The sequence below is a fragment of the Pristis pectinata genome, chromosome 25, assembly GCF_009764475.1.
Source record: "Pristis pectinata isolate sPriPec2 chromosome 25, sPriPec2.1.pri, whole genome shotgun sequence".
NCBI classification, from domain to species: domain Eukaryota; kingdom Metazoa; phylum Chordata; class Chondrichthyes; order Rhinopristiformes; family Pristidae; genus Pristis; species Pristis pectinata.
Window position 1 is genome coordinate 6,052,036 of NC_067429.1, and position 13,691 is coordinate 6,065,726.

General features: G+C 44.8%; 1 protein-coding gene across 1 annotated transcript in view; it reads left to right on the forward strand.

Moving 5' to 3' along the window:
• The window catches only part of lasp1 (LIM and SH3 protein 1), a 124,438-nt gene that overhangs the window by 37,150 nt on the left and 73,597 nt on the right, over positions 1–13,691 (forward strand). Inside the window, exon 2 of the mRNA XM_052038613.1 lies at positions 852–946. Coding sequence (XP_051894573.1) covers positions 852–946 — 95 coding nt within the window. The remainder of the gene's footprint in view (positions 1–851; positions 947–13,691) is intronic.

The window sequence follows — 13,691 nt, forward strand, 5'->3', positions numbered from 1 at the left end:
CAGGTGAAGGCCCAGAGCTGGGGATGGTGTGTGTGTATATATAGAACCTGTGTATGCATGTGTCTATATATAATCCACGCCCTGTTTACTACTGAAACTGCCTTGGTGTACTTTGAGGGGTTTTGCAGGAAATTGACACTGGCAGATCTATATAGAGAACATAATCTTGCATCTTTATGCACAGTTCTAGAATGATGCAATGCAGATAAGAGGCATTTCAGTCTAACATGCTTGTAACAATGTAGGAAGGGATATATCTAGACTCTTTTAGCCCGTGCATTTGTCTAATTACACCTACAGTAGGTTTCAGTACACCTGGATGGGAAGAGGAAATTGGGCTTGGGTTAGGACCCCTGCCTAAAGTAGCATGTCTGGTAAGGACCAATTTGACCTGGACCGGGGTGGTGGTGGGGAGGGGCTTCTTGGGTTGTTCTTGGTATCTCCACGAATTATCAAATGAACTTCCTTGTCACTGGTCTGAGTGACCTGGGAACCAGGTCAAGGGCTGTTCAAAATGTTCTCCTTTTTGCATTTCTTTTAAGTGCTTTTATTATTGATTACAAAAAAAAATTATTGGAAATAAGGGGGAAGGGAGGCCTTTGGGTAAACGGTGCAAAGCTATCCAACTTGATAGCCGCCTTTTTCCAATTGGCTGGGGAAGTGAGGCAACGGGATGGACATGTTGGGTGACCAATGAAGGCTGGAGGAAGAGGAGTAGGGTGGGAATAAATCTGACAACCTAAGAAAGTGTCTGCCCTGCTCTTGAATAAGATGGAACGAAATTAGGAGATGGTAGAAATTTGTTTCCTTATGATGGTAATTAACAATGTGCTTTTTTTTGTTCTTTGTAGTACTGGCATAAAGCATGCTTCCAATGTGAAATCTGCAAAATGACTCTAAACATGAAGAATTACAAAGGATACGATAAGAAGCCTTATTGCAATGCGTAAGTATAAATGTCCTCTTATGGTCCTGTTGGTGACACCAATTACCCAGTGAGTTACCTCCTCTGAAACCAGATGGTGACCCTGAACAGTTATTCTTCATTGAGGTCGGGACGGGTTGGCTGTGTCAGTTTAGCTCGATGAGTCAGTCTTGCTTTTGTGTAGGAAGGTCAGGGACTGGTGAAGCTATCAGCTTGATGTATCAGGTGTGAGTTCAGTGGGTTGGGCTCTCATCGAGTGCAAGATTAAAGCCTGAACTGACCTAATGGGTCCGGTCTGGTTTGGGTCAGCAGCAGGCTTTGGAAGGAAGGGCTGGGCGATCCTCTTTGTCGTGCCAGAGTTAGCAGGTTTAGTGAGTTTCACTGCAGGCATCGCCTTTAGGATCCCTCCCAGCTTAGTTCCTTTGTGTTCCCTTCTAGCTCACTAGTGCACAGTGCCCCACACCCTGGATATGGCATGCACACCATAACCTAGTCGTGAAGTCAAACAGCCTGATCTGACCCAAATCTGGAGATGTAGTATCTTTTTCATGCCTGGCCAGGCCCTGACACATGGTTGGGCAGCTTGGCTCTACACTGGGTAGCGTTCCCAGTTCCGACTCCCAAGTCCCATTTTAAGATATCTTTATTAGTCGCATGTACATTGAAACACACAGTGAAATGCATCTTTTTGCATAGAGTGTTTCTGGGGCAGCCCACAAGTGTCGCCACACTTCCGGTGCCAACATAGCATGCCCACAACTTCCTAACCCGTGCGTCTTTGGAATGTGGGAGGAAACCAGAGCACCTGGAGGAAACCCGTGCAGACACTGGAACTCCATACAGGCAGTGTCTGGATTTGAACCCAGGTCGCTGGCACGGAAAAGCGTTACGCTAACCGCTACACTATTCCTGGAGGTGATCTGGGTGAATCAATTCCTTGGTGTTGACCATCTTTTGATTATGTCCCCCCTTGGCTAAATAAATGGTCCTCTAGTATTAGTTTGACAAAGGGCAGAGGAGTTTGCTCTGAAATCCTGATCGACAGTTTACTGCTGCATCTATTTAAGGTGATTTTCTGTTTCCATTTGGAGAGCCTATAGTGTGCAGTTAACTGACAGCTCCATTTCCTACATTGTCAAAAAAGAACTTAACTGCCTATAGAGCCTTGGGACTTCTTCATGTGGTGAAGACCAGCAGTTACTTGTTCATCCCTACTTGCCTTTGAGAAGGTGTTGGTGAGCAGCTTCCTTGAACCCCTGCAGTCCTTGTGGTGTGGGTACACCCACAAGACAGTTAGGGAGGGAGTTTCAGGATTTTGACCCAGCGACAGTGAAGAACCGGCAATACGTCTCAAGTCAGGATGGTGTGTGGCTTGGAGGGCAACTCCCGGGGGTGGTGTTCCCCATGCTTTTGCTGCCCTTGTCCTTCTAGCTGGTAGAGGTGGCGGGTTTGGAAAGTGCTGTCTAGGGAGTCTTGGTGAGTTGCTGCAGTGCGTCCTGTAGATGGTACAAACGGCTGTGTAGATGGTACTGGCGGTGGAGTGAGTGAATGGTTGTGGATGGGGTGCCTATCAAGTGGGCTGCTACATTCTATATGGTCTCAAGTGTTGTTGAAGCTTCTCTCATCCAGGCAAGTGGAGAGTATTCCATCACAACTGACTTGAGCCTTGTAGATGCTGGACAGGCTTTGGGGAGTTAGGAGGTGAGTTACTGTGGGATTCTGAGCCTCTGACCTGCACTTGTAGCCATGTTGTGTACGTGGGAACTCCAGTTCAGTTTCTGGTCAATGGTGTAAATGCAGATCAGTTACTCCCATGCAGTTAGCTAGATTAAACAACATACAGTCCTGATAGGAAGCTGCTGCTTTGATAATCTTTGTGAATACAGTGACACTGGAAACTGGTGAGGTTTCTCGGGTATTGCATTGAATGCTTTGAGACCCTGGAGATGTTTATGGCTCCTTGTTTAAAACAGAATATGATGCTTGCTACCTGACCTGAGTTTTTTTCCCAGCCGTTCGTTTTGATTTACATTTATTGATGTTTGCCTTGTTTGGTTTTGATTTCATGTTCCTCTCAACATTTTTCAGTGTCTCTCTCTCTCTCTCGGGGATTTCCTCTTTTTCCTGACTAATTTTCTTCCCTCGTCCTGTTTGGTATTTAATGGTCCAATGGAAACGTTTTGTTTTAATTACATCCGTAACCTGCTTGTCACCTTGTAATCTCTGCATATTTTCCATGCAGAGAGTTACTGTGATCTGGAACACAGTGCCTGTTCGAAGCAGATTCAATAGGAATTTGCAAACAAAAGCAAAATTGGGCACAGGGACAGGCTGTTTAGTCCTTTTGAGTCTATTTCACTAATTGGATGGATACTTGAAAAAGGGATAAATTACTGGGCCACGAGGGAAGTCCAAGGGAGTGGGATTAATTGGATAACTTTCCCAAAGAACAGACATAAAAACAGAAGATGCTGGAAATACTCAGCAGGTCAGGCAGCGTCTGTGGCGGGTGAAGTGGTCTGATTGGGGAAAGTGAGGAAACCAGTGGGTTTTATGTTGCAGAAAGAGCAGGGAAAGGGATGGAGAGGACAAAGGGAATTACCTCTGATAGTGTGAGACCAGGGTGTGTAACCAATAGAAGGAATGCATCACCTCTCAAACGATTGACCTGCCCACTCCTCCTCGGTCTGTGGAAGAGTCTGCTGGTTCCCACATCAGCTGTGCTAGAACCCACAAACACGGAGAAGAAACAAGTTATTCTTGCTTCTCTTTGGAATATTTTTGTTTATTGGCTACAAGGGTATTTGTGGGGGGAGGGGGGTGGAGAGGGGAGTTGTCATTGGTGAAGATGGGTGCTGTGTGGGGAAGAGTCATTGAGTCCACACACAGTTGGATAAGGGGTGATGATTAAGTGACAAAGCCTGAGGAATATGGTCAACCAGAGGAAACGACCCTATATGTGTGTGCCTGATCTTTGACGAGATCAGTGTAGGACCCTGGTGTAAGTGGGTCTGTGGAACTGGGAGGCTGAGTGCAGAAGGAACAATGATTTTTTTTTCCTCTTCTGCTCTGTCTGTGACCTGGGCAGGTTCTGGAGATTTTCCAGGGCTTTCTTAATGGGCAGTGGTGTCAATGTTCATTGCAAACTTAACTGCATCTGAACTCTCATGCAAGCCATGTTAATTTAAGCAGCTGCTTAATTCCCTTGTGGGCTATGGAGATCAGTGGTGAGGACGTGTAACGTCCATCTTAAAGTGCCCTTGGGAAGCTGGCAGTGAGTTGTCTTTCCAATGCCTGTAATTGGTAAAGGCTCTTCCATAGTGTTAGGTTGGGAGTTAGAACGTAGAACAGTACGGCACAGGAACAGGCCCTTCGGCCCACGATGTCTGTGCTGAACACGATGCCAAATTAAACCTAATCTCTTCTGCCTGCACACGATCCACATCCCTCCATTCCCTTCATGTTCATATATCTAAATACCCTCTTAAATACCACTATCGTATCTGTTTCGACCTCAGCACTACCTCGGCAGCCTGTTCCAGGCACCCCCACACATCTCTCTTTAAACTTCCCCCGCCTTCAATGCATACCCTCCTAGTATTTGACATTTCTACCCTGGGAAAAAGATTCTGACCGTCTACCCTATTGATGCCTCTCATAAGTTTGTAAACTTCTATCGGGTCTTCCCCTCAGCCTCCAACGTTCCAGAGAGAACAACCCAAGTTTGTCCAACCTTGCTCCGTGGCTTCAACCCAGATATGATGAAGAGGTGGTGGTATAGTATTAAGTGGGGATGCAATGTGCCTTGGAGGGGAACCCACAGCAAGGGTGCCTGTTGCTTCTTGTCCTTCTAAATGGCAGAGGTTGTGTTGAGCAGCCGTGGTGGTGGTGATGGAGGCAGTGAATGGTCAGGATGGGGGATGGAAAGCTCTCCAGTGTGTTGCTTTGCCTTGTATGATGTTGAGACTTGTGCTGGGAAGGCTTATCTGTGTTTGGAGTGAACCCAAGCCTCAAAAACTGTGCGCAAAGTACTTTTTTTTAAAGTATCTGATTTCCTCCAGGAGGGCGAAAATTACAGAGGGGGCGGAAGAGGTGAAATTGGTTGATCTTGTAGATTGTGTGAAGGATAATTGTAGCTTTGTGTTCGATATGGACATTTAAAAGATTAGTGTTTCCATGTTCTTCCTCCTGACAGTACTAATTATTCAGTTGTGGGTGAGTTACCATGTCTGAATTTTTTAGGTGCACGTTGAAATTCTTTAATGTGAACATTCCTTCTCCTGTGCACGGAACAGTTCAATGAGTACTTCATGAGGCAGGCTCTGTGAAATGTGTTGAACAGAGGGTCCCAGTTCTTGCATCTTTTACATCATGCTTCTGGTGCCAGGGGCTATAGCAGCTGCCGACCTTGGTAAAGCCCAAAGGAAAGAACTTTTGTTTAGAGGGCATCTTTCTGGATAACCCAAAGCCCTTTATAGCCACTGAATGGCTTTACTGATGTGACGATATGCCACCTTATACACAGCAAGCTCCCACAAATAGCAATGAGGTGCCTGACTAGGCTTGTGGTGCTGGTTGAAGGAGAAATACACTCCAGAGCACAAAGGAAATCTGCTGCTCTTCACCCAAGGGGTTTTTGTGTTCATGCGAACAGAAAGGCCCTAGTTTAGCATCTCAGCTGCAAGACGGCTCCTCCAACACTGTAGCACACCCGCAACACTGCATTACAGTTCAGCTGAGGTTATGGTTTGATGGTAATGCATTTATATAACGCCCTTCGTGACTTCAGGACATACATAAGTGCTTGCTGACAGAAGTACTTCTGCAGAGTAGGAAAGACTAGCTAAATTGCACACAGCCAGCTCTCTCAAAGAGCAGATTTTTTAAAAAAAAAGTACTTTAGAAGGATGGGTATTGGCAAGGATGCCCGGGATACACCTTGCCTTAATCAAAATGATATCATAGGATCTTTTTATACACCCAGGAGCAGATGGAGACTTGGTTTGATCATCTATACAAAAGATCGCACTTCCAACAATGCGGCACTCCTTTAGTGCTGGGCTGGAGTATCAGCCAAGGTTATGTGCTGAAGACTCTGGAGCTCTACTGACTGAGCTATTGCTGATACTTCAAGTTCCTGGAGTGGGATTTGAACCTACAACCTCTAATTTACTCAGATGAAACTTGGCATTGCACTGATCCCTCTTCTTAATTCTTAGCTTCTTGACCAAGTTCTTGTTTTAATGTCTTCTCTTTTAGTCGAGTGTCAACTTCATATGACTGGCACTCAAGTGAAGTACTATAAGTAGTTTACAATATTAAGGGCTTTGCATATTGCATGAATGAAGTAACACTACAGCACAAATTCTTCCTGTTGTGTTCCTTGGCAGGGAGAATGTAATGGAAGCTTGGAATTAGGATTGCCAGTCTCCATCTGCTGGGGTGTGTATAGCTCCAAGCTTCAGCTCTTGAGGCCAAGCCAACTTTGTTCTATTTGTCTTTTGTCTTTTCACTTGAAGCTCTCTTCTGTTTCAATTTTATGGACCTGGTTGTTTGGAGTGGCCTGTGTACAGACTATTCCCTCACTGCTGAGTAGTTCCAAAATCCACTTGGAGTTGTACTCTGTGCTGTCCTTTGAGAGATGCTTGTGCCACGAGATCGCTACGTACAGGTGTTAGAACCCTGGCAAATCCCCCAAAGGGAACTTGAGATTGAGCAATGGATAAACCGATTTACAAAATCCAGATAATGGCAGTTTGAGTAAATATGAACATGAATTTAAGCATTATAAGTGATCCCTGAAGCTTCAAGGTGGATATACACGGAGTCAGAGAGATACAATGGGGACACAGGCCCTTTGGCCCATTGAATCCACACTGATCATCAACCATCCATTTATGTTAATCCCATTTTAAAAAAAAATTCTTCCCACATTCTCATCAACTCCCCCTAGATTCTACCACTCACCGACACACACAATGACAAATTAACCTAGCAACTCTTGCGTCTTGGGAAGGTGGGAGGAAACTGGAGCGCCTGGCGGAAACTTGTGCGGTCACAGGGAAGACGTGCAAACTCCATGCAGACCGCACCCGAGGTCAGGATTGAACCCAGGTCTCTGGTGCTGTGAGGCAGCAGCTCCACGTGTTCATGGCTTGGTGTCATTGCTCAACGTTTACACAGTGGCGCTCTTTTTAAGTGAGAAGGTTGTGGGTTCGATTCCCAGAGCTCAAGCTCCTGATTGAGAGCAGTACTAAGGGAGTGTTGTGGCGTTGTCTTTTGGGGGTGATGCTAAATTGAGACCCCCATCCACACACTATGAATGGACATGTTGTTATTATTTTGAAGAAATGTAGGGGAGTTTTTCCCTGTGTCCTGGTCAATAATGCTACCATTTCTTGTTAAGCTGACCCTCAAAGTCGAAGATGATTTGCTTCCACTCTGAGGTGGCCAGAATTAGAAGTGGCATCTGCAGGCTTTTCAACCATGGGTGGGCCAGACGATAGTTGATGGGACAAGTGGGTGGGTAGTTTAAGATGCCAGTGTTTTCTCCTGTTAATACTTGGGCGAATGGGCAGCTTGAGAGGTTGTGCACCCCCTCTGGCTGTTTGCAAACAGTCTCTGTAAACTCCTATTGTAGAGGTTCAAGGAACTTGGGACCTTCCCAGATGCCCGTTCTCTGTTTTCTATTGACTATCAATCAACCAAAACCCTAAATCCAGCTTTTTATGGAAGCTTGCTGCTTGCAAAATTACTTCATTATAACAATAACCACATTTTAAAAGTAGTTCATTTCCTGAGAAGGATTTCTGGATGAAGTCATGTAAGGTGCTGTTTAAATGTAGATTTAAACTCATGGCAGTCCATGCAGAACAATCCAGATTCACTGGACATTTGTATCCAGGTTCTGTCTTTGACGGGCTGTGGCTGACCTGATTCCTATAACGAGTTCCTTGACTGTCAGCACTGTAAACTGTGCTCAGTAAATCTACCCTTCATCTTTATTGCTTGACTGTGAATTGGGTTGGTTCCTTGTGCAACAGAGTGACTGGCGGTCGAGGTCAGGATCCCAGAGGACATGATCCATGACACAGGAATGTTTTTGTTTGGCTGGGATTCAGTTCCCTTCCTCACTGCTCCTGCAGCATATGGTTGGAGGACTGTGGGAAAATGAAAATGCCACATCACTGCAGTGGGCTTTCCTGTCATGTGGAATGAGACCAGTACTAGAACAATAAAGGCGTCTAAGGATTTTGCCTGAGGCGTCTGTTTCTATTTATAACTGGCTTGGGAGAAACCCAATGCGCTTCAATTAATTTGCCAAGGAGTCCGAGGGGTTTTGTTGCTGAAATGGAATCTCTTGGTCCTTGTGTTACTATGATGTGTTTGCTTAACTTGTGCAGGTACTTGTATCGAAAACACCGGAGCTTCCATTTCATTGCTGCAAATGATGGCTTCCTGCACTGTTGTTGGAACAGCAGGGCTGACTGATGTCCTTCTGTTTGTAGACTTTTAAGAAATGCCATAATAACTTTTTATGCTCTTTAATGCTGCAAAGTTTCCTGAGACCCTTCCTAAGACCACTGTTAATCAAAGTTTGACACTAAGGCACAAAAGAGGATGTTAGTGCAGTGGCCAAAAGCTTGGTCAAAGAGGTTGACATTAGGGAGAAAACAGGTTTATGGACTTGGCGACTGAGGTGTGGATGGTAGCGATGGAACGATTAAAATAATGGATAATCAAGAGGAAAGGATTGGAGAAATGCAGCGATCTCGAATGTTTCTAGGAGGAGAAGAGGTTCAGGTCAGAGAACAAGACAATAGAGGTTTGCTGCACCTCTATTGTGGTGGTATCACCTCCAAAAGACCATGGTGAGAATTTTAAAACTGGGTGTTGCCCAGAAAGAAAATGATGTAGTTTTTGGTTGAGAGAAAGTGGGGGAAGAATGGGTAGAATGAAGGGAATATCTCTGATAGGGTGAGACCAAATGTGTTAATGGGGGCAGTTGGAAGCATATGTCTGTGTTAAGCATTGCTAATAGCAAGGCCATGAGACATGCCCAGTAGGTTAGGCTATACTAATAGCCTGTTTGCCTCCTTATTGGAAGTAGGTGGAGGCTTTGGAGAGGGTGCAGAGGAGGTTTACAAGGATGCTGCCTGGTTTGGAGGACGTGTGCTATGAGGAGAGGTTGGACAAGGTGAGGCTGCTTCCCCTGGAGCGGCGGAGGCTGAGGGGAGACTTGACAGAAGTTTATAACATTATGCAAGGCATAGATAGACAGCCAGTATTTTTTTCCTCAGGATTGAAATGTCTAGTACTAAAGGGCACATATTTAAGGTGAAAGGGGGAAGTACAAAGGAGATGTGAGAGGCAAATTTTCTTACACAAAGTGGTGGAGGCTTGGAATACACTGCCAGGGGTGGTGGTGGAGGCTGAAAGCATGGGAGCATTTGAGAGACTCTTAGAGAGTCACATGAATATGCAGAGAAGTAAGGGATAAGGTAAATGTGTGGGGAAGAGAGATTGGGTTAATTAAGTCATTGGTTTAATTGGTTAGGCACAACATTGTGGGCCGAAGGGCCTGTGCTGTACTGTTCTATGTTCTAATAGAACGAGGAAAAACAGAATCAAAATCACAGATGGATGATGGGCAGAAGTTCTGAAAGCAGAAAGAAAGAAAACAAATTGCCCAGAATTGGGTATCGAGCCCAGAATCCTGCAACATGTCCAGGCAGATGAGATGATGTTTCTCACATTTGCACTGGGCCTCGTTGCAATGCTTCAGACAGAGAGGTCAAGAGCAGGGGTGGGATGGTGAATTAAGGTGGCGGGTAACAGGAAGCTCGCTCACTCCTGCTGATTGATTATGGGCGCTCTGCAAAGCCATCACCCAATCTGTGTGTTGGTTCCTCCAATCTAGAGGAGACCACATTGTGAATAGGGTGTGCCCTGACTGGTTAGCTAATATAAAGGTGATTCAACATCTAACTGAAGCCTCTGAGGAGGAAATGGCAGAGTGAGGCTAAAATAGTTTGAATACTTTGAGTGTTTTCCTTTCGCTTGAAGCAAACTTCCATGTTGTTTTGCAACTAATTACGCAAAACTCTCATTTCTTTTAAATTCTCTGAAGAGCAAAATATATTCTTCCCCACAACTTGCAAAAGATTTTACAAGTTGTGGAGATCAAATTAAAAAATTAATAGAATGGGTGTGAAAATGTAGTCACTCCTTGTCGATATGTATTAATCTCCAAGCACATCCTACTTGGCATCGGCTGTTGGCTGGGGAAAGGGAAAGTCTTCACTGTGAATGTTACTGAAATGATCAAATGGTGCTGTCTGTTGAAGCTGCCATAGAGATCCTTGTTTCTGGAGAACTCTCCTGTATTAGGAAAGATGTGCATTTTTTGAATGGGACTGTTGACATCCTTGGTGCTTTGTAAGTGATGAAATGTTTTTGAAGTGTACTCACCATTGTGAAGTAGGAAACGGGGGAAATGTGCACAGCAAGGTTGTACAAGCAGTGATTGAGGGTTAACTGGATAACCTGCGATTTATTGGTTGAGGGATGAACCATGCAGTTAAATGACTGGTTTTATAACATAGAGTATGAATTCAAACTTGGATTGCTAATCTCAAATTTGTTTTTTCTTTAAAATAAGATCTTTGGTAATGACAACTGAGGGGGCAGAAGATGAGAAAGGTTTGTGGGGGTTTATGTATCATATGGACCTCTCCAACTGTGCAGCTCTCCCTCAGTGCTGCCTTAGCCTGGATAACGTGCTCAGGTTCCCTGGAGTGGGACTTGAACCCCTGAACCTGTGGCTCAGAGATGAGAGTTCTGCCTGCGAATTTGTGCCACACACCATGGAGGGAAATGGACAGTCAATGTTTTGGGTCGAGACCCTTCATCTGGACTTGGAGAAGGGTGAAGATAGTGACAGAGGCTGGGAGGTGAGAAGTGGAGATGGCTGCAGATCATGGAATCTCGAGGTCGAGTTTATTGTCATCTGCACAAGTCCACGTGTGCACAGGTGCAATGAAAAACTTGCAGCAGCATCACAGGCACATGGCATCAGATAAGCAGCATTCACAAGATAAACATAAATCATACACAATTTTTCCAAGAAAGAACACAATTAGACCAAAAAAAAACAGTCCATTGTAGTGCAAAGTGGTCATAGTGCTGCTATTCTGAGTCTGTGATTAGGGTTGTGCAGGTTGGTTCAAGAACAGAATGGCTGAAGGGAAGTAGCTGTTCTTGAACCTGGTGGTGTGGGACTTCAAGCTCCTGCCCGATGGTAGCCACGAGAAGATGGCACGGCCCAGATGGTGATGATAAAGGAAAGCGAAGAGTGGAACCAAATAAGGGAGGGTGGTGGGCAGATGGGAACAGTAGGGGGAGGGGATAGGGGAGCCAGTGGGACGAGTGTCTGGGTGATGGGCAATGGGAGTAGGTGTGGGGGAAGGGAAAGAAACTGGGTGATACGGGGCTGGGGGACAGGTTTGGAAAGAGGGGACCATTGGCTGGTGCTCTGGTGAATTTATGGTTTTGTTCAGATTGTTCTGGTGACCTCAACCAGACAAGAGGGCAACTTGTGTTCAAACTCTGTAGAGTTGTGCGATAATGACTGGGCTACACTAAAGTCCTCAAACAGTGCGTGGCCTGGTAGGCTACCTGATGTAGTGGCTCCTCCATACAAGGAGAATCTGCTGGAAGAACTCAGCGAGTTGAGCAGCATCTGTGGCAGGAAAGCAACTGTCAACATTTTGGGTCAAAACTCTGCATCAGGACTTCTCCCGACCCCCTTTCTGCCTTCTGCAGGGACCACTCCCTTTGTGACTCCCAGGTCTGCTCATCCCTCCACATCCATCCCTCCCTGACCCCTGGGATGTTCCCCTGCCCTCACGGTAGAATTAACACATCCTTGCACCTCCTCCCTCAAAAGTCCTGAGGCAGGGTTTCGACCCGAAACGTTGACAATTCCTTTCCTCCCACCGATGCTGCCTGACCCGCTGAGTTCTTCTGGCAGATTGTTACTCCAGATCCCAGCATCTGCAATCTCTTGTGTCTCCAAATTGAAATATTTGGAAGGTTTTGACTTTGTGCAAAATGTCTCCATTCTTCCAAGTTACCTCCGGGGAAGTAATGAGCAGTGATAATCTGCTCATTTACTTGTGGTGTTTTACATTGCAAGAGCCACTTTGGTATTGGTGAGCGAGTGCTGTACAGTTGCCTTATTTGGCCACTGGTTAAAGCTTTGCTGTTTCCACAATAGTTCTATTTGTTTCTGCTTTCAGAACAGGAAGTGACACGGTCAATTTCCATGGTGGCATGAAGATGTAGTTTCCTTTGCTTATTCATACTTCAGGTTGATTTGAATCTGAAACCATTTGCAAGAAGCTCTCTGCGGACACTTGATTAATGGGCCCATCCTACCACAATGTGTGAATGCATGACAGAAGTTTCCACATTTGCCTATCTAGTTTTTAATAAAGAAATTTACTAATTTGTGAGTTATTTCTTTTGTCAACGAAGTAGATTACATAATAACTGGTGTTATATTACAGGATTTGCATACTGCAAGTGGATAGAGATTTTGTTGTTAATTTTACTTGACCTAGCGTGTTATCTTTCTCTCTGTCTCGGGCCTTGAAACACAATCTGATGTGATTTATTTTCCAGAAATTTGCAGTCTGTTCAGTCTCACTGGCCTTGCATTTGTTTACAGGTGGATATGTTATTGATTAAGTACAGGGACTTCCCCCAGTCTCCTGATCAGCTCATTACCATTACACTGCACAAAATGGCTGCCAAGTCGTCTAAGGTGTCCTGATGGGGGGTGTTGACCCAAAATGTTAACCATCCCTTTTCCTCCGCAGAGGCATACTATACAATGGTGCTGTATTTACAATTTTAGAATAAAATGGTACAGAGCTCAATGCCTCAATAGAAATAAATATTGCAGAATTTATGAAGTGACTCTGTTGCTTTGTGTCAGACTCTGAGCTTGTGAGGAACCATCCTGTTACTGGGCACAAAGTATGTGTCCTGATGCAGGGTCTTGACCCAAAATGATGACAATTCCTTTCTCCCTACAGATGCTGCTTGACCCACTGAGTTCCTTGAGCAGGTTTTTTTTTTGCTCCAGATTCTGCCATCTGCAGTTTTTTTTTTGTCTTCACCTCCTTGTTGGTGGCCACTTCATATCGTGGTCATGGCTTTCTATTGGACCACCCAGCCTCCTTATTTACTCAGTCCATGTGGAAATTGCTAACAATGCCAGCATTTTATTGTCCATCTCTAATTACCCCTGTTGGCAGGCAATTAAAAAAGCAACCACATTTGTGCGTCTGCAGTCAAATGTAGGTCAGACCAGGTAAGAGATTGAGACTTGCTTTCCTGAAGGACAGAAGTGAATCAGGGTTTTTTTTAGAAAAGCAGATGTCTCTCCACAGATGCTGCCTAACATGCTGAGTACTTCTAGCATTGTCTATTTTTCTTTCACATTTCTAGCATCTGCAGTTTTTTTCCTTTTGAAGCCATCTGGTATTTTTGTGGTTACCCTTATTGAGATGTGCTTTAATTCCAGATTTTATTTACTTAGTTCCTAATAGCTGGTGAATAAAAATATTAAAAAAAAGTGGAAATTTGAAACACAAGCAATAAATACTGTAAATGTCCCATGGAATCTATCAAAAGAGAAATGGAGCCAATGTTAGGTGCTTCCAGTATTTTCTGTGTTCCTAATTTCCTGTGTTCTGAC